This window comes from Cucumis sativus, chromosome 6 (genome assembly GCF_000004075.3).
Source record: "Cucumis sativus cultivar 9930 chromosome 6, Cucumber_9930_V3, whole genome shotgun sequence".
NCBI lineage: Eukaryota > Viridiplantae > Streptophyta > Magnoliopsida > Cucurbitales > Cucurbitaceae > Cucumis > Cucumis sativus.
Genome location: NC_026660.2, coordinates 5,550,021 through 5,575,269, shown reverse-complemented (window position 1 = coordinate 5,575,269; position 25,249 = coordinate 5,550,021). Strand labels below are relative to the sequence as shown.

Sequence of the window (25,249 nt, the reverse complement as noted above, 5' to 3'; positions counted from 1 at the left end):
TATATTAATGAGAAAAACATGATTTTTTTACTCGAGAAATTGAAACCTAAGCTAAGCCCATAATATTAAATTTCTATTGACATTTTCATATTTTCATCCATATTTTTAAGTTTAATATAAAAGATAAATTGATATTTTCGTGGAAAAATCTATAGAAAATACAAAAAAAAAAAAAAAAAAAACAAGATTTCCCTAATGTAAGAAAATAATAAAACGTTCATAAACTTTTCACAAATATCCATAAAAAACCAACGTTTTATTTTAATTTTCGGTGGCAGATTACGCTCTAGCCCTTCATCACGCCGTTGAAGTAAAAAGTTGCATTAAACGAAGCGGGTCTGAAATGGTAATTTTACAACCTTCCTTAACAACCAAACCGTTCCCCAAAAATTTCATTCCTAATTTCTATTTCCCTCTGGAAAACCTAACCCTATCTTTAAATAAGGAAAGTTGTGTCTATGAGATTTCTTTTTTCTTCAACCTCAATTCCTCTCTCTTAGCCCTAATTCATTCGCTCTTCAATATCGTTTGACAAGATCCCTTTCAAGAACTTAGTATCTGATTCTTCCTTTCTATTCCAATGCCGCTTCCTCCCAAACTCAGCCGACCACTGCACAGGGACTCGGACGTTCCGGAGATGCCTTCCAACAGCTTGTGGGTTGGCAACTTATCCATGGAGGTCACCGATGGGGATCTCATGAATTTGTTTGCACAGTTTGGTGGGATTGATAGTGTTACTTCCTATCCCTCCAGGAGCTACGCTTTCATCTTCTTCAAGCACATGGAGGATGCCCAAGCTGCCAAGGAGGCTCTTCAGGGTTATTTTCTGCGTGGGAATTCTATCAAAATCGAGTTTGCCAGACCGGTTTGTTTTTGTTCTGATCTTTCCGTTGTGTTAGGTTTAATTGGATTTATGTGTCTGTATAACATGACTCATGTGCCATTAATTACTAGTTTTGTTTTGCAATTTATTGGTTTTGCACCTTCTTCTGTTTGATAACGCGACCACTGATGATATAGGCGTAATCTTCTTCTTACGATTAAAGTTTTCTGTTTTTTTGAGATCCAAAATCGAATTTAACAAACTCAGAATCGATATTCATGGTATACATAGCGATCAAATATTCTTCCGAAAATAGTCTCCTGGACTCTCTCATTTAATTCAACTTGTAGATGATAGAGGAATTAATGATTCCTCTGCATCCTAAAGTTTATTAAGTTATTAAGCGGATCATGTTCATCGGGATTTAATGAAGAACACGAGATGCAAAACTTTTCAAGCTTCAAGGCAAAGCTAGCTGTACATGCGAAGAGACATGTTTGATAGATTCTTAATAATTGGGATAATATATCAATAATTGGTGTAGCTTAGGAAGATTTTTCGATATAAACCTTTCAACCTGATAGCATTCGGCTGCATTGAAACTATGTGTAATCTAATCATCAAAACGATATAAGCCTCGCAATCATATCCAACCTCAGGGAAAATTTGAATTTGTTGCTTAAGTTGTGGTACCAAAATTACAAACTCTTCAAAAGTATTAGATTATTTAATCACTCTATTGAATGTTATAAGTAATGAGACTGGGATGGGTGTGTTCTCTGGTGGCCTTTCTTTGTCATTCCCTCTTAATTAAACATGCTATCATTACCATCTAGTGAACAAATAGGCTTCACTTTTGTTTTCGTAGCTTTTTATTTGGTTTACAATAAGAATTCTCAGGAGGTCAACTCATATCATATGTGCAAGACGATATAGGTATAAAGATCAGTTAGCTATAGGTTAGTCTAGTAGCATTATATAGCGGAACAAAATTTTGAGCTTATAGTGTTTGTAAAGTGAAGCAGATTGAAGTGCAACACAAGGACAAAAAGGATACGACGGCTTTAACGAGGTGAAGCACATAATGAATCAAATATGAACACATATACAGTATCAAAACTCGTATGAAACATGGGGCAAGGGAAATAAGAATTGATCTTTAAAGACAAAAACACGGTTTTATATATAACAGGATTTTCAATAACAAAAAACTGAATAATTACAAAAGTGACTACACAATGATGTTGCAAAGACCTACTAGCTAAAACTCATCACAACTAAATAGATCATTATCTCAATTTCCTCAGCATTGAACTTCTTTTACATCTTCCTCTTTCGTATATTCTCTGTTTTGTCTTTTTTTTTTTTCCTTTTGGTTTTGGATAAGAAACGTATGGAGAAGCAGAATTTCCTTGTTTCTCCTCAAGTATTGTAAGGAGGAGAGCTTTGAGTGAGAGGGCTATGCAAAGGATATGAACCAACAGTTTCTTCTTTTTGTTATGCTATTTGCAACCTTAGTTCCTTAAATAATCATTGCCTTTAGCCATTATGTACACGCTCAACAAGGATGGGCCATTATTCTTATTATTTTGTTATTACCAATTCTACTAGTTGATGGATAATGCTGGGAAGAACATTGAGATCCAAGGAGTTTCTAATTTACTGGGTTTAAGAACATAGTATATAATAGTAAAGATTAAAAAAAATTAAGATGTTGCTTCGTTGGTGGTGGAAAGTGCACACGCATGATATTTGGTCTGAGTGAGGTCCTGGTTTTGGTTTTTTATTCCCATATCCAGAAGTAAAGGTTACATTTCTGCATTTATTTCAATAGCAATTAGTCTTCGTGTCTTAGCTCCGCTACTTGTCTGCCTAAAAGAAAAAAGGTGTGTTTTCAATTTGTCCTGTTTACTTGAGGAAGTGTTTTAACCTGGAACACTTCAGTTAATAGAATACTCCTGTTTGGTATTTTTTTTAGCATACTGAGCCTTCAATCTTGATGTTTGTTTGGAAATAGTTTCCTTTTAATATTAGTCATTGAGCAGCACTCTGACCTTGACCTAAAATCTTCACTGTCATGATGATTTTAGGACGAAACATTAGTGAAAATATAGAACATGTTATCTTTTACAAGGAAAATTAAAATAAAATCAAGATTCAAGAATGGATGTAGGTTTTTTCCAACTATAGAGATTTTAAACCTTGAAGGAAGAAATACAATGAAGAATCACAGTACAATGGTGAAACACAGTTTTCTTTCTTTCTTTTTTTTAATAAACTGAGAAATGCTTGTTCTTATAGACAAAACAGAAGACGTCTCATCTCTCATCATATTAAAAAAAAAAACAGAACTGATGTAAAAAGGGCTTCCAGTTTCTAATAATTAAAGCAAGGTTTTTGATACACCATAATATCTTTGTGGCTTGAACTTTGCCAAGAAGCTCAGTGTTGTCTACTACCAAGCTACCTACAAATAATCTAAGATTTTGTTCCTTCCATGTCGTCCAGAAAGTAGCTTTAAAAGTGCAGCCCCATAGGATTCTTGCTTTTCCCCTAGAACAATTTCCCACCGAAGCTTCAAGTGTCACCAATATGAGCAAATCGTTGATTACTAATGACCATTTTTTGGTTCATGCTTTGTGGCTAATGCTTGATGTATTTATAACCTTACTTCAAATGACACGTAAAATACTCTGAAATAATGACTATTTCCCTTTGGGATCAGCTTTGGTAAACCTTTTGTAGTGATTACAATGTTCATACACTTTTTCTGTTTACATTTTTCCTGGGGCTTCGATTGTATCCTTTATATTTAAATAGGATTAAACTGCCATAGTTGGCCTGGGGACTGTAAGGAAAACTCACTTCTGTGGTCTGATTGTGCTAGTAGAACATCATTTCCTATGATTTCTCCTTTTCTGGGTACAAAAATGTAGGATACGTGGTAGTCTCACTAGGTGGATCAACATGTCATTGTGAATTCATTTTCTTGAATGTGATTGTGAACTCACTTTCTTGAATGTGATTGTGAACTCACATTTGAACTAAATTGTTTGTTTGTGAAACAAAGTTTAAATCTTTGAAATATAGTTAATGCATAGCTTTTTTGTGAGAGAGAAGTGGTCATTACTCTCCTTTAATGGTAATCCTCTTGGAGAGAAGGAATATATTTGCTTCGATACAAAAGAAATGCTCCAATACTGCAAGAGCTACTATATTTTTCAGGGTGGTACTCTATTCCCTTGAAATGTCCCTATTGCCTTATTAGATCATTTGAGGCTAATGGGCCTATCTAGTAGTTCTGTGAATCGCATATATTCTTGGTGGATCTACCAATTAGAGTTCTCATCATCAACTTTATGTAGTATTCCTGTAGTTGTTAAAGTTAATTCTTTTATCTGACTATACCAAAAAATACAGAATTCTGAGCAAGTTATTGAGAAAATTTCTTTTATTTTTTCTTTAATGCTATGGATGCATTTTATTGAGAGATAGGCTTCTTGCTGATTAGTTTTATAAACTGGAGCTGACAACTTATTGTTTTCAGGCCAAACCTTGTAGGAATTTATGGGTGGGTGGTATTAGCCCAGCTGTTTCAAGGGAACAACTTGAAGAAGAATTTTCCAAATTTGGTAAAATTGATGAATTTAAGTTTTTGCGAGATCGGAATACTGCATTTGTTGAGTATGTTCGATTGGAAGATGCATCACAAGCTTTGAGAATGATGAATGGAAAACGCATTGGTGGAGAGCAGCTCCGAGTTGATTTTCTTCGGTCACAGCCAATGAGAAGAGTAAGCTTTTTTCAGAATCTCAATAAGCATCAATGTTCTATCTTAGATATGTTTTCAGCATTTATAAACTAAGGCAATTAATTTTCTTCTTTTTTTTGTATGAACTTCACCCTTGATTTCTACTTCTCATTGGGCTGGATTTTTTTTTGTCCTTGTATGTTCTGAACTATAATATTATATTATAGTCAACTCTTTCTTCTTTCTGAAAAATGGACTTGGAGAAGGGAAACTTTGCGTTTAGATTTGTTCAACAAATTTAAAGAAAGCTTGAGAGGGTCTTGCATATTATTAGTGTCTGTTCTAGATTGGTGCGCATATCTTCTTTCTTTTATCAGAGAATATGTTAAATTTGAGTTCCTTCATGCTTGAACAATGCAATGCATATCATTATTTGAAGATCTTCTTTTATGTCAAACTTTTGTATTCATTTTAAAATTGGTTTATGTGACTGCTACTTTCTCTCTATAGTTAAAGCAATTAATCTTAATCTCTTTAGGATCAGTGGCCAGATACTAGAGATGGGCATGGACAGCTTCAGGCTAGAAATATGGGGATGGGTGATTTCCAATCTGGTTATAAAAGACCACTGGTAAGTCTTATTGACATATAATCGACGATGTTTCACCACTATATTTAGACAGCAATTCTTTAAAAATTAAAATATGTGAAGGCTTATACGTACTTGCACACATTACTGGTGTTGAAGTAACTTCAAAGAACATGTATTCCTAGGTCCTGATGGTATTTTCTAAGGTTCTTAGAATAAAATAAATGACTTTTGTATTGGATCAACGATCTTTCTCCATCAGATAATATTTTTCTCATTTTTGTAACCTTCTCATGGATCAAGATCATCAATACACTGAAATTGAACCTTTGATCGACAATTTTAAGAACCTCTTGAAGAACCACCACATAAGAGGTATTCTTTTAACTCCTAGAGATGGCAATGGGATAGCCAATTATGCTCATTGAGTGACCCAATCAGAAGTTTGGTAGAATCATATCCTTTGTGGTTTCATTGCACTCTCCCACGAGATGTCGGATGGATTTTCTGGTTTTTGCTTGGTTTCGTTCTTGTATTTTCTCACACTCCAAATAATAATAAGGATAACTCTCAAATTATGAATTAAAGTTAGTTTATTGATTCTTGTAATCATATCATTGTAACCACTTGACAAGAATGTGGGTGTGTGCTCCTCTTTGGGATTGTTGCAGGAGCAGAATAACATAGTGTTTAGAGGGTCGGAGAGAGATCCTAGTGATGTTTGGTCCCTTTTTAGGTTTAATGTGTTCCTATAGACTTCGATTTTAGTGATCTTTTGTGACTATTTTGTATAATTGGGGCTCCTTTCTTTAGTTGGGCTTAGTTCTTTTATATACCCTTGTATTCTTTTCATTTTTGAACATGGTTGTTATTATAAAAAACGGCAATATAATCGTTTGATAACCAATGCAGCATGCTCAATCTTCAGAAGTGCGTAGAGATGGACCTCCCAGTAAGGTTTTGTGGATTGGTTACCCTCCATCTGTTCAAATTGATGAACAAATGCTCCACAATGCAATGATTTTGTTTGGTGAGATAGAGAGAATTACAAGTTTCCATTCCAGGCATTTTGCATTTGTAGAATTTAGAAGTGTTGATGAAGCACGGCGAGCTAAGGAGGGTCTACAAGGACGACTTTTTAATGATCCTCGGATTACTATTATGTTTTCAAACAGTGATCCGGGACCTGTAAAAGAGCACCCTGGCTTTTATCCCGGTGGCAAAGAGGCTAGGCCTGATATGTTCTTCAATGAGCATCAAATTCGTCCTCCACCAATGGACCTGTTGGGACATCCTCACCCAATGGTGCAAAATAAGTTTCCTGGACCACTACCATCTAGTGGTATTCTTGGACCAAATACAGGAGTAAGACCACCACCCTTTGGTCCTCCACCGGGTATCTCAGGGCCTCCTGAGTTTAATGACTTGGCCACATCTCATAGTTTCCAGGATGCAAATTCAAAAAATATGATGGGTCCAAATTGGAGAAGGCAATCTCCTCCAGCACCTGGGATACTTTCTTCTCCAGCCACTGGTATTCGTCCACCTCCACCAGTGAGGTCCACTCCAAATTCATGGGATGTTTTGGATGTAAATCAATTCCAAAGGGATTCTAAACGATCAAGGATAGATGGTCCACCATCCTTGGAGGATGTTTCTTTTCCTCCAAGAAAAATGGATAATCGGAGCATGGGTTTTGATCAGCAATATGGGATTGGTCCTATAAGTGATGGAGGTTCTTCTGTTCCATATGCCAATGCTCCAGCAAAGACTCCACCTATTCCTATAGGTACAAGGGCACCAATTAGTGGTCCTGGCCAGAGCCATGCTGAAAATGATTTTATATGGCGAGGAATAATTGCCAAGGGAGGAACACCTGTTTGCCATGCTCGTTGTGTCCCAATTGGGGAAGGAATAGGAAGTGAGCTGTAAGTTTCAATCTCCTTGATATATTTTAAATAAAATGTTAGTATTCATATAATTTGTTAGCTCCCCTCTTCCCTTAGGATTCGATGCTCAATCCATGAAGTTGTATTTGGAAACTGCACCTAATTAATTCAAGTGGTGTCTGGGAAAATGTTATGGGTTTCGCTATGTGCATAAATATTTTTGAATGCCACCTTTTCCTTAAACTACTTTATCTTTTATTTTATTTTTTTATATTTTTCATTATTTTGTCTCTTCTATAGAGAAACTATCTTTGTACAAAACTGGAGCCTACCTTACATGAGATTAATTGAAATTAGAGAACTCATGGACATAACTGTACAAGCTATGGAACAGTTTGTGTTCAAGCAAGGTCATAATTATTAGAAATAACAGAAATGGAACCCAACTGTTGGTAATAGGAAACAAAGGATAATTATGAAAAAGATCCCTTGGAAACCTTAAATTCTCCCGTTTCTTCCTAAGTATAAATTCCACACAAAAACAAAGAGATTACCTTGACAAAGGGGTATACGACTCTTATCTGGAATTAAATGGAGTTCCATACAATTTTCCTAAAACATAGAGTTTATTCTGGTAGGCTGCTTGAATCAACAGCACATCTGGACCATCTTTTAGTTGGTGTACATGATGATGCTTGGAGTCTTATATTCTCACTATCCATCTATTTTGATTTTTTGTTCCCTATTCTGCAGTCCTGAAGTAGTCAATTGTTCAGCAAGAACTGGGCTGGATCAACTCACTAAACATTATGCTGAAGCAACCGGATTTGACATTGTCTTTTTCCTGCCTGATAGTGAGGATGATTTTGCATCCTATACTGAATTCCTGCGTTACCTAGGCGCAAAAAACCGTGCAGGTGTTGCTAAGTTTGATGATGGAACTACAATGTTTTTAGTTCCTCCTTCAGAGTTTCTGAGAAAAGTTTTGAAAGTTTCTGGTCCCGAGCGGCTTTATGGTCTTGTTCTCAAATTTCCTCAGGTGTCTGTTAGCGAACCTGCTCCCCAACAGTCATATCTACCCGTTTCTACATCTGACTATGGTGAGAGACAGCATGTTTTGCCTTCACAAACAGAATATGGGTCAGTGCCTTCAAAGCAGGAGCAACTTCCTCCAATGGATTATAGCAGGGTTTTGCATGACGAAATCAAGGAGCCCCCGAAACCACTTCTGCCCACAAGTGAGCCACAAGAGTATTCTGGTAATAACAATACGGCTACAATTTCGCAAGCTGGGTTAGCATTAACACCTGAGCTCATTGCCACCTTGGTTTCTTTACTACCTGGTAAGACACAGTCATCCAGTTTAGAGAGTGCCAAACAACCAGCAGTCTCACCACAACCTCCGGTTCCAATTCCTCCTGTTGTTTCTAATAAAGGGGCTACATCTGAGGGATGGATGGTAGGCCATCAATCTTCTGATCTAAATGGTCAGCCATTTCAGCAGATGGGAAATCATTTTAATCCTCAGGGACAGAGCCTTTCTCAATTTCAGCCTTATCCACCTCTCCCCCAGACCCCTAACCAGCATGCACCACAGGCCATTGGAACAAGCCAAATCCAAGATGCTGCTGTCAGTCTGCCACAGCAGCAGCAGGTACCTATTCCTTACAGGCCTTTGTCTACTTATTCTGCTCCTCCTGAAAATCAAGCTTCTGGTTTGGCCCTGGCCAGTTCTCAGTATCAGCATGATGTTTCACAAATGAGCCAGAGAGGTTATGGGCCAGTCAATGGAGTTGATACTTCTGGGTATGGTCCACCAGTTATGCAGCAATCAACAAATACTGTGACCTTGTCTAATCATGGTCAGAGTTCTACAACACAGTCACAACCTATAACTCAATTGGCATCAGATAGAGTGAACCCTGAGCTTCCTTATCAGATGCAGCATTTGCAATCTGCAAACCTTGGCACTGGCACTGGGCCCAGTGATGTTGAGTCAGGCAAGGACCAGAGATATCGATCTACACTCCAATTTGCTGCCAATCTACTTCTCCAGATTCAGCAGCAACAGCAGCAGCAGCAGCAGCAAGCAGGCTGGGGTTCAGGAAATCAATAGTGAGCAGCCCTTCGTTTAGGTAATCCCTCATACTTGACTTTTAATCTTTGATGGCCAGTCTTTTTTTGTGGATGCATATGATCTCTGATTGGTTTATGATTTTCTATTTAAATGCATGTTTCTATAGTTGGCTGAATTAGAAAATGATTTAACTTATGGCATGGGTTCTTTGGCATCTTTTATTCTAGTTAGCATATGATACATGATGCCACTTGCAGTTTGTGATTCTGGTGCACCATTTTCTTGTTTAGGTTTAAAAATTGTTATACAAGTCTTTAGGATGTTAATTTGGTGTTATTACTATCATTTGAAGTTCCAAGTGAGAGAATTTGGTTGCTGCTGCATGATCTAATTATGTTCATAAATGTTTTTTCTATCTAATTCTATGTATTTGGTAAGGAATTTTGGGGTATCTAGCTTCTCTCATTTTGAGCTTTTCAATATAGAAGACTGAGATTTGGAACTTTTGATGTCAAAATATAACCGTAACCACTAAGGGAGCGTTTGAGGTAAAGAGTGAGTTATTATAATCCTAGATTATTATAGTTGAATTATGATAGTTTGTGTTCAGGGTGTGATTATTTTAGTTTGAGAAGAAAATAGTAAAAAGCAAAATATAAGAAAATGATGAATGTAAAAAATAAATACAATAGCTGATGGAGGTTTTTGAAGAAGTGTTTACTATAGCTAAATGAGAATTTTTAAATAGTATTTATTGTAGCTAGAGGTGGTAGTTTTCCATAATCCTTGCGCCAAACAGTTCCCAAGTGGGTGAAAAGGAGTGATAAAAAGTCTCTTCAAGTTCTTCACCTAGATTCAAGAAATGGCTAAATCCTGAATTTGGAACAAATTCCAAGATGTATGAGTACCTACCACCCCCTTTGACTTGTTTAACCATATGAACTTTTAGAACTTAAGTTAGCATCTTGATACAAGAAATAGCTAAATCCTGAATTTGGAACAAAGTCCAAGATGTACGAGTACATACCAACTAGGGATTTGACTTGTGTACGAGATATCCTTTTCTGGAAGTCATTTTTGGATGTGAACTTCTTCTTTGGTTATACGCATTTAAAATTTTGAAATCTAGTCCAGATTTCAAGAACTAATTTGAAAAAATTAGCATCTAAAACCTGTTTTCCTTTTTCCTTGATTTTCGAATCGAAGGGTCCTATGAATGGGGGGCACCATTGTAATCAATGCGCCTTTGCTTCAAAGTTTGCCTTCAGAAATCACAGTGAAAAATTAGCATCTAAACACACAATATTGTAACTAAAAACACTTAGGTTTCTGTAGTTTGTTATTTAATTGTAACCATTGTTTTCAAAATTCAAAGCCAGGTTTTAAAAATTGAAAAACTAGTTTCTGTTTTTAGAATTTGACTGAAAGTTAGGGTTGGTTGAGTTGAACTAGACATTGAAGGGTCGAAACTGATGGCAATGGCATAATCTTTTACTTCCAGTGGATAACTTGAGTCTAGGAGCTGGTAGTTGGTTAAGTAGTTTGATTTGATTTCATTTCATTTCATTTCATTGGCTGACAGAAGATTCTTACTTTGTGCATATCATGAACTGCACTATCAGAACTGTCTCCCCTTGTTCTTTGAGATATATGTTATTAGTCTTTTGCTGAATGCATCTTGATTAGTGACATATACCATAACATCTTTATTGCCCATGTTTGACACGTCTAGTTTTACTAATTTGCGGTTTATTAGCTATTTTTCTGTGAAAACTTGTGCGTAGTTTGTTTCTTCTGTAAGACACTGGAAGCAGGATTTTGTTTCGAGGGTAGTAAAATATTTAGTCTTGTACAATACTTCTACTTCTAATGTGTAGCTGACATTCTTTTCCATTACCATAATGAACTATGATCCAAAAAATGCGTACAAATGAAACATAAAGTACTTAGTACCAATTTTTGAAGCATACATGTTATTGTATATCTTAATCGAGGAGCTCAATACCTACAGCTACAACCTTAAAACAGTACATATCTGCGAGAAGTTAAACGTTTCAATGTTCATTACACCCTTATTACCACAACACGTTGGCCCAAAGATCGAAATGATACAAACTTAGTGATACCACTTCTGATATTAAAGATCTTGAGATTCTCACTGCCAAATACTGTAGGATAAAACAAAGATTTTTTGAAGTGCACAAAAGTGTTTTGTTTCTCGGTAGATATTTTTTTAAAAAAATTTAATTCACAGTAAAAAAGAAAAAAAAAATATATATATAAAATCCATTATCCTTTTCTTCCTTTCCAGTATATGTGTGTATACATATAGGGTTTAAAGTATGTGTGTATATGTTCATTGCAGTCTTAGATTGAATCAACTGAACCAGGGCTCACCATCTTGATCTCGTGTAGAATATTTAGGTTGACAACCTACCTTCGTAAACCAACCTCCATTACTCTATATCCTAGAAAGCTAAAAAGACTTCCTTTCACAATGATTACTTAATATGAATTAACAAATCTTTGACTGCTTATCGAACTTCCGAACTTTCAACTCCCAGTTCGTGAGAGTTCTGTGTAAGACGAAGATCTTGTGCTTGGTTTGTAGTAGGCTAGTTTTGACATGCTATTTCGTTCTGACTTGAGTAAACAACATAAAGAAAATAGTAAATAAAAATTGTGTTAACTGGCCTACAATTTTTCGGTTGCAAATTGTTCGATTGTATTGTGCAGGGGTCTACCGTTTTTCCTTGTTTGTTATGAGGTAAGGTTTTAATGCATCAATTAATTGGTAATTGCGTAGTAATTGAATGGAGGATATATTTTGCACCCGTCGTTATTAGCTATTCCCTTTTCTTCTCTTTCTTGATACTGAAAAATGAGAATATGTGAACATTTTGGAAAGGCGTTTTTTTTGCTTGAACTTGACTTGGTCCGGCCTAGAAGGGGTAAAAGAAACAAAGCACTTGGAAATTAGGAAACAAGGACTTTCTCTGTTTAGGATAGTCTGTCGTGCACAGATACGTCTGTGTTCGCTTTGATTGTGTACTATATATATACAAAAATAAAAATTGATTATGCCTGAAATTTAGTGAAAATTTGAAAAAGAAATTAAGCTAGAAATGGAAAAATGATTTCATCACAATATACCTGCCGTTTTAATACGATACATATGTTTAGATGCATGATTTTGATTGGAAGGTGATAAAAAAGAATTGATTGTTAGTATGTGATGGATGTTCAACAATTTAAACTGGTTTAGTCGTTTGTGTCAAACTATCTCTCGGGTCTAACTTCTCTGCTCATGAAACTTAATGAACACTGCAATGGGGAGAGACGTTTTGAGGTAAAATTTTAAAGGGTATTGTACTGACCTTTAACTTGGGTAGGCATGTGCCTGTTTACAAGGATGAAATTGTAGCTGTTTTCACCTTACCAAACTTGAGGATGGTTCAAATGTTTTTTCTTCTAAAATGTAGCGAAAATGCGTGTAGGTAAATTGCGAGGGTGAAGAGAAGAGTTTAATTATGGGATTTGTTTCAGAAGTCAGTGGATGGACGCACGCATGCGCTCGATTGTTCATGCACTTTCGTTTTCTCCTTTCAAACTAATGTAGTATGTGGATGGAAGTATGTTCTTGCTTGCTCGCTCATCCCCGCCTTCATTTTCTCCTCTCAAACTAATGTATGTTCGTGTCGCATCATGGCCTCCTCATTTGCCCAAATGCCGCTCGCAATTGTATCTATCATTTTTGAAGTTTCAGTCTTCTGCAATCTATGTAGCATAGCTTAGTCATTTCCACAAAGACTACTATTTCTATCAACTTTCACTATTAATTTTGGTTATTGCTCAAAATGGCGTTGAAGATTAATCCAAAAAGCACTTTTTAAAGTTACCATTTAATGCCTTGCCTTCACCTAAAGGTACCATTTCTGTATACATATATGACTACTTTCATCTTTGATTCTTTTTTATTTCACTTGATTGCTGAAGGTAAACATCGCTACACTAATATCGGGCTTGTTGGGTAATTTTTTCTTCGTTACCAAATATAAATAAAGGATACGTGAAATGTACACGGGCAAGAAAGTTAATTGGTTTTATATTCGTTGAAGTAACAACCTAGTTCACAAACTTCATTGTAGAATAATTTAGTTTCATTAGTTTAAAATCTGTAGTTATATAACTCATAAATGTATGAATAATACCAATTTGGTCTTTTTAACTTAAAAAATCTTGTCAAGGTGGCAGGGTTTGACAGTGACAAGTACAAGATTTAATGCTTACAAAATGAAAGCTATATGGGAAAAGAAAGTGATCAATATGTCGGTGGATCGTATGTGGTTACCAAATGTTTTAACTAAAAATCTACTCCATGAGTTTCATATAAACATGGCGTTGTAACACGTTAAAGTTCATCAAATATAATGTTATTTCGAGAAAAAAGAGTGAAGTCCAAATGTATTTTTCTAATCAAAATGAGTGGTCACAAAGATAGAATGTACAAAAGTTATTGGAACGAGGGATATGGCTTTCCTATCCCTTTTGCACTTTTGAAAGGATTAAGAAATATGAAACTATATTATTTTTCTTTTCCTGTGCGAGTTTGAAATCAAAATTCAAGCTCTAACTGACTATATGTCGATCAGAAATGGGCATAATAATTCAACCTCAAATTTATCATGACTAGAGATACATTTGGAAATCTTGAAAACACTAATACCTTCAAAGAAACTAAAAACACTTGTTAACGAAACAATTCAATTAAAAGCTTTACTCTTAAAGATCATCACAAACTCTAAATTTGGGAGTTTGTTGGTGGTAGGCAGTGCCTTCAAATGTTAAACAATAATCCACAAAACACTTGACTAAACTTCAAGGAAAAGGAGAAAAAATATATCAGCAGAGATGATATTTGAGCCTCTATGGTACAAATGCGATTGGACAAATCCATTTAAGCATTACTTCTTGGCTGAACCATCTTCCTTACAGCTGATATCTCCTGTGCAGTTCAATGCTAATGAACGGTAATATTGCACACCAGTAATCTTGTCACCAACATCAGGAACAAGAGAAAACCCCTGATAGCTTGACCAGATCATTTCCAGCATGAGAGCATCTCAAAGACCATTTCACTGGATAGCAGATTATCAATTTCAACATCTTAAGTATGCAAACAGCTCCCCTAAAAATTCATACAATCTCTACATCTCCAGTTGGCAATGCGTTCATCTGCAAGGTTCTACCATTTCCAGATGAAAGAAATCGAACAGACGGCAAGGAAGGGTCTGTTACGGATTCAATCTCCAGAAAATCGAAGTTGTACGTGTTAGATTTCTTCAAGCTAAATATAAAGACAAGAACAACCCATCCTAACATGGAAATGGCCCAGAAGTTATTCATCCCATGGATCAAACCCCAAGCTATAGCATATCCAACAATTATTCCAGATAGATGTCCAAGAAAACTTGCTTGTGGTACAATAATGGAAGTAAAGATCAGTGATTCAAATGGTGCAAAACTGATGGGTAGCGAAAGGAAGCCAAAGAGGTCCAATTTAGAAGACGGTTGCCTCACAGAAAGTATAGTCATCCACCCGAAAACCACACAAGAATATCCAACAGCGGTAACTCGTCGAAAGTATTCGAGCTTAAACTTTTGAATCAAGAGATGGTACATTCCTAAAACTAGCACACCAGAGAGTATGACCAAAACAAGAGTGTAGTGGAGATAATAAGGAACACCCAAGCCAATATGCCCCAGCTGTTCTACAGCCCCAAGACTCCAAAGAGCACTCATGTTAAAAACCAGATGAATAACACTAATATGGGAAAAGGCTGAAGTTATTATCCTCCAATGGTGACCTTCCACGGCAGTCTCATAACTCAACCCCACATGCGAATACCCAATGTTTTTCTTCTGGATGTAAAACCATATAGCACAGCAAATCCCTATAATCCCACTTGTGGCTGGTTTTTCAAGAATCTCATAAAATAAAGGCCTCCCCATCTGAAAATTGCCCTTCAAAACTTCCTCTTTTACACAATGCCTAAATCAATACTGCTCATATACAGACTATAAATCATTCCATCAGAATAAAAAAAATGAAGAACAATTTGGCACTAGTCATTAAGTAACTCCTTACAGTGTATTCAGATCAAACAATTTCCCCCAATATCACGATTTCTTCATCCAAGCCCTATATCGGAACCAATAAACTCAAAGACACCCAGATCGAGAACAAAACGATAAAAAACCAAAACAGAACAATATCCAACGAACGAAAGGGTGCAATCTAGAAAGTTGGTATCTTTGAGAAGCAATTGAATTCAAATCTGCGACAGATGAAAGCCTGATAGGTAAATGCAAAGATTCAGATTTGAGTGTGAATGGTGAAGAAGTTGAAAATTAGGGTTTGAAAATCAGATGGGAATTTTTCTTACTTGAAAGGTCACGCATGTTGGTGAAGGTACTCGAATCAATTGGCTTACTTACTTGAGACCATCCCAATTCCATTGCATCTTTTTATTCTTTATATTTCTTACTTTCAAATTTCACTTCTTTCACCCTTCCCATCCCTTTTCTTCTTTATTTCTTATGTGTTATTTCTCTATATGATTCCCAAATACTCATTTACTTCGTTTATTCCTAACTTTACTTTCACTTTTACGTGTCACTTATAATGAGTTGTCATCGTGTTTAAACTTAAGTATGTTTGTCATAAGACGCTTAAGTTAGTTTTAAGCACAAAGTGATGAATTTAAGTGATATTAACCGTCATGCTCTCTCTATATATATATAGCATGACTTAACTTAGAGTTTTCCTTGTATTTTAGAAAAAATATTTAGATTTTTCCTTATCCTTTTAGAAAATAGGACTTTCAAAGGTTGATTTAGGTTTCGTGGGGAGCTAGATATAGGTCTAAAAAAACAAAAGGCCTCATATTTGCCCTCGAAGGCTCAAATGAATTGAATTGAGCCTAGTCAAATTGCTTTGTTCTTTCATCTTTTGACATCTCTTTTGGGTCTGTCTTAGATTCATTTGGGATGAGACAACTTGATTTCACATTCTCTTAAACTTTTTTAGTCTAAATCACCCATGACAAGTTTAACAACACTAATTAGAGAAATTGTATCTTATTTTAAAATAGTAATTAGTATTTTATTCAATTGATATCTTTGAATTGATTTATTTAATCTACAAATAATGCACGGACCACATGATAGTGACATCTAAAAACTTCTCTTATAATGTGGAAATTCAGATAAAAACAATGATGCAAAATATTATATACTAAACATTTAAGAAACTATGAAACTTAAAACTCTAATATCAATGGTTGGAAAAAACCTTTAGCATCAAAACTAAGAAAAATCATGGTTACCATGAAGAAATCTATCTTGTTAAAAAAATATTACAATCACACATAACTCTAAAAACTCATTTTTCACCCTATGAAAGATTGGAGAATACAAAGAAAGAAATTTGATTTGAGTTAGTGAACTTGAAATGAAAATATTTCTAACTACAACAATTTGAAACAAAAACAAAGTAACTCGGATCTATGAGTATTTTGTTTTTTTTGGTGAGTTAATGGGATGAGGAATTGGAAAAGAAAGAGTATTTGATTACTACAAGAAGAGTTGGTTGTTCCCCATCGTACAAAATCGATCGATAGTGTGTTGCTGTTCGTTGTTCATCCCCAAACAAAAAGAGATGGTGTGAAGAATCAAAGCATTTTAGCTAATTTTTTACGACTCCTAAATTCCTCAGCCACAAACCAACGGAGCTTCACAGCCACACAAATGGCCTCCTCTCTTTTCCGCCTTGTTGTCTCCACCATCTTTCTTGATTTTGATTTCCCTGAATCCTCAACCCTTATCCCTTCACCCACCCTTCTCTTTCCTTCTTCAATCCTCCACCTTTTACTTCCCTTTCTCTATCCCCTTCTTTCTCCGTTCTTATTCACTAAAACCCATTTTTCCTCTTCTTCCTCCTTTCCATCTCTCCGGCGCTACTGTTCTACTGGCGGTTTAATTTCATGGGTTTCTTGATCTTGGAGTAGGAAACAGGGAAGTGGGGTTTCTGCGAATCTATTCAAAATCTTAGTTGTTGTTCAGAGGGAGAAGATGAAAATTCAGTGTGATGTTTGTGAGAAAGCTCCTGCTACTGTGATTTGTTGTGCGGATGAAGCGGCGCTTTGTGCGAAATGTGATGTTGAAGTTCATGCTGCCAATAAGCTTGCGAGTAAACACCAGAGGCTTCTTCTTCAGTGTCTTTCCACCAAGCTACCTAAATGCGATATATGCCAAGTAATTACCATCTCTCTTGCTTTACCTTGGTATATTGCTCTTTCATTTGCTAGTTTTGTCGATCTGATGGTCTTTGTTCTGATTTGATGTGTATAAATTAACGATCTTGAGTGTAGGGATGATTATCTCAATAAAATTTACTTAAATCACTACGAAATCCAAAGCTTTGAGCTTTTGTGTATACTCTTAGCACTCTCTCTCACTCGTGAGTATGAAAGTTGGTGACTAGCGATGTTAATCGGGAGGGAAACAAGGTGGAAGAAGTTTGAACACTGGACATTTGGTTGTTACTTGACTTTGAGTAGTTGGAGCTTGAATATAGAATCTTTGATACCACACTAAATTTATCTGTATGCTAAAAGATTTGAGCTTATAAACTATGGAAAATTTGATTTTTTTGTATATAATCTCTCAACACATGACATGATATAATATCAACACGTCTGGTCACTTCATTCTCCCTGATGTCATATCATTTAACACTCCTTGATTGTCAGATGATACTTCGATACTGATTTTAAATTTGCTTCCAGATCTAGAATTGGCATTTCTTTTGAATAAACCAGATAAATATCTCTAATCATGCTTCGTCCTTATGATATTTTGATTTTACATTTTTTATAATGGTTTAGATTTTCTTTCTATTTGTGAAATGTTAGACTTAGGGAATCCTATATGAAGTGCATGCATCATGATTTGTTTATGCAGTTAACTGTTAAGGTCTCTAATTGATGTAGTTGTCAGTGGGTAATGACACTGAAAACATGGTTGACCAATATTTGGAAGAAGAGAAAAAAATGAAAAGATATATCATATATGTAAGTTATAAATCACCATTGTTAGTTAAATACTTAAATTATAGTAAGTTAATTGTAGAGAGTCAGAATTGAATTTTTCTAATTTACCTTGAAGGATGTCCATTTTTTTGTATAAATTAGGAAGACTTTTACATGAGATGTAATGTGCTGAGTATTTTATGTCTCATCTGGAATCAGGACAAGGCAGCTTTCATTTTCTGTGTTGAAGACAGAGCACTGTTTTGTCAAGATTGTGATGAACCAATCCATTCAAGTGGTAGTCTTTCAGCAAACCACCAGAGGTTCCTAGCCACTGGAATCAGAGTGGCCATGAGCTCAAGCTGCACGAAGGAAGTTGACAAGGTCAAGATGGAACCTCCAAATCCAAAGAACCCTCAGGTTCCTGCTAAAGTGCCTTCACAACAAGTTCCTAACTTCACGTCCTCATGGGCTGTTGATGACTTTCTCCACTTCTCTGATCTTGAGTCCTCGGACAAGGTTAGTAACAGCTAGATGCTCACCTTCTAGGCATCCATTTATTTACATTTTGTGGATCATAATGCAACAGAGGAAGTGCGCTTCTTTATACTCTTGAAGAATTTATACCATCATCTTTAGTTTAAATAGTTCTCACTACTTAGAAGGCATAAGTTTTTGAATGCTTACATTCCTCTTCCTGCATATGTTCACTGGTGACCGCCATTTTTTTTCTCCCAAAGATCACATACACACTAATTTTATTAAAAGGTTCCTAAATATTAGATCATTAGTTCGAATCCATACCCTGTAGTTTCTTCTGAGATTTTTGTCATAGGATTTGCATTAGTTTCCATCTACTTTAAGATTATTTGGGATACGCACTTAATCCTCCACCACCATAACTGCAGCAGAAGGAACAACTAGAGTTTGGGGAATTAGAATGGCTAGCAGAAATGGGCCTCTTTGGCGAGCAAGTTCCTCAAGAAGCTTTAGCAGCTGCTGAAGTTCCTGAGCTTCCTACATCATACTCAGGTAATGCAATTGCCTGCAGACCGACGAAGTCAAGCACATCATACAAAAAGCCTAGGCTTGAGATGGTTGACGACGAAGAGTTTTTTACGGTTCCTGATCTTGGATGAACAGAAGAGAGTGGCATTGATGTTGAGTTGGTATGCTTAATGAATAATAATAATACAGTTTTATAACCTTACAAAATGTGTATGTATGTAGTGTTTTCAACATCTATGGTTTGATAGTATGCAATATAGTATTCTTCTTTTATCTTATGCTTAGAATATATTCGCTCACTCCTCCTGGTTACTTTTGCTTTTGTATCTTATTAACCTTATTGTAACTTTTTGAATCTTATATGAAAAGTGTAAGATTATTTTAAAGAATGTCAACCATGTTTTGAAAGATTGAAGCTATTTGTTTTCTTGCACTTCCTCCTCTCCCCCTCCCCCACACATGGGCTGAAGGGTCAACACATGTTCGAGATTCTTTATCTCCGATACTTGTTGGACATGTATCATATACCTGTTTGACTCATGTTAAACCTTTGAAAATGCATATTTTAATGCTTTGTTGCGTTCATGTTTTAGATTTTTAAAAGTAATGCCACCAAGTTTATGTGCTTCTCTCGTCTTTGCTCATGTTCTTACAGCTAGGGTTATTGATCAGGATGGGACTCTAAAGACAGAGATAAAAGAGAGAAATTTTACAAATGTGACTTTTGTCATTAGTTTACTAAATTGTGGGATGTTGAAACACCATTTCATTTTATTAATGCTCACTTTGTATTTTTATTATTTGATTAATTGTACCAATTTGATTTTTAAACCTTTATAAATTGTAAGTACATAAATACACCATTTTCTAGATTTTGTTCTACTGTTTTTTGGAACTTATAATTTATATACCTTAAACTCCTAAAATTTACTATTTTAGTGAGCAATTTAATTTAACCTTTTTTCATATTTTGAAAGCTATTAATACTTCAAATGTGGATTTTACAAATCTGATTACTAGATTTGATTTGCATATAATTCCTAAGAAAGTTGTATTGCATAATCTAAACTGGTAGACATACTTTTCTAATAAAAGTCATGTCAAATTACTTTGTTGAACATGACAAACGTGAATTGGCATCACTTTCTCTTTGAAGTCGAAGTTCAATAATGGAATGTTAAATGTGGTATTAAAGAAGAGAAAAAAGTCATCAAATCCATCCAGATGATTCACAAAATAGTTGCATTCATTCATGATTATAAGGCACACATATATACACACACATATATGTTCTTCAGAAGATGAAATATTATACAACTATTAATTAAGGAAAGATATTATAGGTTAGTCATTTCTCTACTTAGGCCAACAATTCCTTCTCTTTTACCTTTGTTTCTTTGAAGTTCTTCTACCTTCGACCATTCTCACAATCCACATAGGTTTTCCAATTCTAAAAACAATATACCCAGCAAGTATTCCAATTACCATTCCACATCCATACCCCATTGACACAGCTTTCCACCAAAACCCTTTCCCCAAACTATCACTTTCTTCATGTTGGAGTTGAGATTTATGAGCATTTTCTTTGTCACAATTTGGTAGAGGAAATCCACAAAGGCCAAGATTTCCAACAAATGAAGAACTATCAAAAGTAGCAAACTGTTTGCCTTGAGGAATTGGTCCAGAAAGATGATTTTGTGAGACGTTCAAGATAGAGAGAAATGTAAGAGCAACCAACTGAGGTGGAATTTTACCCAACAATTCATTTGAAGAAAGATCCAACCATTCAAGATTGCTTAGATTCCCTAAAGTTATAGGAATCTTACCTGTAAGTTTATTGTGTGAAAAGTTGAGACCTTTTAATGACATGAGCATCCCAATTGACTCTGGTATTTCTCCATTGAACTCATTACTTGAAAAATCAATAGCTTTGAATATCAAAAGAATTGTTTCCAACTCAAGATCAAGCCCTTTCAGTGATACCACCACTGAGTCTTGGTAGAAAGGCAATACGTCAGATTCAAGGGAATGAGAGTTGGGTTTCTGGTTTCCTACTTCAACTTCCTTCATGGCTCTCATGTTTTTGAAAAAGTTTGATGGAAGTGTCCCATTGAAATAATTCCGAGATACATCAATGATACGTAGATTTGGGAAAGAGTTTGTGTTCATGGAGTCGTTAATTTGACCGGAAAATTGATTAGATCGAAGGACAAGGACTCGCAAATTTGAGGCCCCTCCTAACCAGTGGGGGAACACACCTGATATCAAAAGTAAAATATTAACTTTTTTGCTGAACAACTTTTTTCTAATAAGAAACAAAGTTCATTAATGCATGAATTTTACAAAAAAGTGGCCGAAGTCCAATCCAAAAAAGTTGCAAAAAAAATTCCACTAGTTGATAAGAAGAGAACATCGTGTGCTAATTTAACACAAAGTTATACATTGCTATTTTAATATGCATACTCAAACTAACTTCTACAATGTGATTTGCTCTCCCATTCATATTGATAATAAAATATTCAGCTATTCTGACAACGAAAGAGTATTAGAAGAAGTATATGGTTTAACCTAACCTGTTATCTTGTTATTCCCAAGATCCAAGACTTGAAGATTCTTACAGTTGAGCAAAGATGGTGGCAATTCTCCTTTTATTTGGTTACCATTCAAATCGAGGCTTCTCAATTGACTTCCTGTTGCAAAAGGCATTGGAACACTACCAGAAAAATGGTTGTTTTTCATATCCAACACTACAAGAGAACTCAAGTTTGCTAGACATGGTGGAATTGTACCGCTCAAGTGATTATTGGATAAACTAAGAACAGCAAGGAATTTGGCATAGCAAATTGAAGAAGGGATTTCTCCAGTGAAGTGGTTTTCTGAGGCAGTGTAAACTAAAATCAATGGTGGTGGTATGGGAATAGAACCAGAAAAATTATTTCTTTTCAATTCCAACAGCATGATAAAAGTCAGGTTGAAGAAACAAGATGGGATTACACCACTCAAGCTATTATTTGACAGATCTAGGAAAGTAAGGTTGGTGGCTTTGCAAATTGAGGGATGGATATTCCCACTGAATCTATTATTTGAAGCTGTAAATTGTTTGATAGATGATGGCAGAATTGGAAAGGGTAGTTTGAACAAGTTAGAATCAAGAAAGAGATTTCCCAAATTTGGCAAAGTGAGGAGAATCTCAATGCCTGAGGACAAGGAGTTATGTGAAAGATTAAGGTGATTCAAAGCACTTAGTTCAGAAAACCACTTGGGAATTCCCCCTTGAATTTGAGTATTTGAAAGGTCTAAATGCTCCAACTTCTTCTGATATCTCAAAAAGTAGGGAACTTCTCCTAATTTGCAAGAACCCATTTCAATGTGAACAAGATTGTTGTTCACAAAACTAACGTTAGTAGACTGTACCATAAGTTGCTTGTTATAGGAAACATCAAGTGATACTAAACGACTTTGAACTTTTAACAACATGTCTAAATTCAAAACTCCACTCAAATTGTTTGACCCTAATGCTAAATATGTAAGATTCACTTGCTTATAAATAGACTCGGGAATTCCAGCTTGCAAGTTGTTTGTACTCAAATCAAGAAACTCCAATGAGTTGGATTTGAAATCCCTAATGAAAGAAGAGAAATGGTTATCAGAGAGATCCAAGTAATTCAAATGAGGTAATTCATAAAGCCAAGAGGGAATAGCACCAATGAGTGAGTTATTTTTCATGTTCAGTTGAATAAGATTTGAAAGCCTATCTGAAGCAACATTTGTGGGTAAAGGACCTGAAAATAAATTAGAGGAAAATGTCATGAGGGAGAGATGTGTCAGGTTGAACAGGGAATTGGGTAGCTGACCCATGAAAGAATTCTTATGAATTACAAACCTAGATAGTCTTTGAAGTTCGTTCCATGTATTGGGCAGTTTACCATTGAAGTTGTTTATAGAGAGATCAATGTTATTGAGTTTTGTAAGGTTCCCTATTGAATTTGGAATTCCACCAGTGAAATTGCATGACCGAAGGTTTAAAGATCTCAAGGATTTGGCAGTACCAATGGAATAGGGAATCTCTCCTGAAAATTTAGTTGAAAAAAGATTCAGGAGTTCAAGTGATTCACTCCAATTAGAGATGGGCAACTGACCTTCCAATTCATAGTTATTGTTAAGTTGCAAGACTTGCAAATTTGGAAGACTCATAATATGTGGTGGAAAATTTCCACTCAACCCACATGAAGAAAGAGAAAGAGAAGCTAGAGAAAGAGAGAGATTCGTGAAAGTAGTGGGTGTAATGTCGAGAAGGAATACATCACTAAGTGCAAGATCCCTTAGATTAGTTAAGTTATGAACAAGCTGATTCATAACTACATTTGAAAAACTTAGATAGTTGCTAGAAAGATCAAGAGAAACAAGGTTAGACAAGTATGATATTTCCAATGGAACATCTCCCATTAAGTAAGATGAGGAAAGATCCAAATGCCTCAAGTTCTTCAAGTACCCAAATTGAGGTGAAAATTTAGATAAAAGAAGGTTGTGAGAAAGATTCAAGGTTTGAAGGTGAGAGAGGGTGAAGAGGGTGTTGTTAGGATGAAGAACTCCACTAAGCCAACTGCAACTAAGGTCAAGCCCCACAACGACGACATGACCTTCGTCTTCCTCGTTGCATTTCACTCCATCCCATGAACAACAATCTTTGTTGGTTTGGTTCCATGTTGCTGTCTTTGGATAAGCATCATTGCAAGTACTATTTGATGCAGATTTAATCAAGGAAAAGGCTTTCTTGAACTCCAACAGAGCAAGGCTTTGTTTTGGATCGCATACACGTTGAGTGTTTACAAGAGAATAATTCAAAAGAAAGAAAAGGAAGAAGCTGCAGCTGATGACTTGATGTAGAATCACCAACAATGTCATTATCCTTTTTCAATATCAAACACAAAGGTGTTTGTTTCAAGAGATTAATTTGGTTGAAGAATGGTTGAACTTCAAATACCAAAACAGTTGAGGGCTTTTAATTTCTTCACCAAACAACTGAAAATATCATCAATCATAGTTAATGAATTGATCACTAGGAATTTGAATTTTCAACAAACATTCAAGAGTTGGGTAACCACATAAACTGACTTTAATAGGGACCTGTATTTTACATCTCTCTCTAAAGAATTCAACTTTTTATGTTTGTGTAATGAGATTAGGTAGGAGTGTACAAATATTCAAATTTTCATATTTCAAGAAACATATATTAAGAAAAAACTATCTCCCACCACAACGGGCATTAAAATATCTATAGATATGTCAATATATATATCCGTAAATCCAAAGGTTAGATATCAATATTAAATATCCATTCATACTTTCAACCTCCTTAATAAATGCTTATAAAAAACAATAATAGATAGAAATACTAATAACTATATCCACATTTTATACAATTTTTTACTTTTAAAAATGTTTGTTGATATCGATATTCTAATCATATATCTGTAAAATTGAAATATTGATATCGACGTCGACATTAATCACATTTTAATCCTTGCTTACAAGTAATTGAAGGATCAAATAAAAACTTAGAATATACTCAAAAGAATGTGCCCACAAGGATCCATAAGATGTCCTCGACCAAAACCTAGGAATACGATCTTCCATTAATTTTGAAGAACAAGTCTTTAAACGAATATGTTTTATCACTAATCTCCGTATATAGTTGAGATTGTTTGTCTGCAACTAAGATTATGTGTCGTATTTAATTACCATAATATATAATGAGAAGAATACTTTTATTAATGAAGTCTTCTATCAAAGTATGATATGGTGACAATCATGCCTGTTTATTGATGGTTTGGAACTTTGGCATAAAAACATGAAGTAAAAAACAAAATGTAGTATTAACAAAAATTAAATTTGGGAAGTTTGACATTTTTAAAGCTCGACTTGTATTTTTATTCCATTGTATAAGAATATCAAATTCAAACAGTGAAATTTAATTTAAAATGAGAGTTTGAATATTGAACTAATTATTTATTTATTTG

At 35.2% G+C, this 25,249-nt stretch overlaps 4 protein-coding genes across 7 annotated transcripts; 2 read left to right on the top strand and 2 right to left on the bottom strand.

Annotated features, from left to right (window-relative positions):
- Positions 1-407: 407 nt before the first annotated feature.
- Positions 408-13,094, top strand: LOC101214330 (flowering time control protein FPA). Its single transcript, XM_004153391.3, has 6 exons — positions 408-865; positions 4,371-4,616; positions 5,113-5,205; positions 6,076-7,091; positions 7,806-9,187; positions 12,627-13,094. The coding sequence occupies exons 1-5, from the start codon at positions 581-583 to the stop codon at positions 9,166-9,168; spliced, it is 3,003 nt and encodes a 1,000-aa protein (XP_004153439.1). The 5' UTR covers positions 408-580; the 3' UTR covers positions 9,169-9,187; positions 12,627-13,094.
- A 679-nt stretch (positions 13,095-13,773) lies between these two features.
- LOC101215565 (RHOMBOID-like protein 13) lies at positions 13,774-15,735 on the bottom strand. The gene is made up of 2 exons (XM_011658425.2): positions 15,576-15,735; positions 13,774-15,484 (listed from the first exon to the last, which is right to left on the bottom strand). Exon 2 carries the CDS (start codon positions 15,139-15,141, stop codon positions 14,326-14,328), a length of 816 nt encoding a protein of 271 aa, XP_011656727.1. The 5' UTR covers positions 15,142-15,484; positions 15,576-15,735; the 3' UTR covers positions 13,774-14,325.
- Positions 15,736-16,831: 1,096 nt separating this feature from the next.
- LOC101215327 (B-box zinc finger protein 24-like) lies at positions 16,832-20,111 on the top strand. Of its 3 annotated transcripts, XM_031886487.1 has the most exons (4): positions 16,861-17,445; positions 18,441-18,740; positions 19,130-19,390; positions 19,885-20,111. In XM_031886487.1, the coding sequence occupies exons 1-3, from the start codon at positions 17,263-17,265 to the stop codon at positions 19,358-19,360; spliced, it is 714 nt and encodes a 237-aa protein (XP_031742347.1). In that variant the 5' UTR covers positions 16,861-17,262; the 3' UTR covers positions 19,361-19,390; positions 19,885-20,111.
- Positions 20,112-20,454: 343 nt separating this feature from the next.
- LOC101207018 (receptor-like protein 9DC3) lies at positions 20,455-24,192 on the bottom strand. Of its 2 annotated transcripts, XM_011658423.2 has the most exons (3): positions 23,113-23,596; positions 21,803-23,011; positions 20,455-21,487 (listed from the first exon to the last, which is right to left on the bottom strand). In XM_011658423.2, the coding sequence occupies exons 1-3, from the start codon at positions 23,156-23,158 to the stop codon at positions 20,613-20,615; spliced, it is 2,130 nt and encodes a 709-aa protein (XP_011656725.1). In that variant the 5' UTR covers positions 23,159-23,596; the 3' UTR covers positions 20,455-20,612. The 2 variants fall into 2 exon arrangements, with proteins under 2 accessions (XP_011656725.1, XP_004145084.1); XM_004145036.3 differs by having other exon boundaries at positions 21,803-24,192.
- Between the last annotated feature and the right edge of the window lie 1,057 nt (positions 24,193-25,249).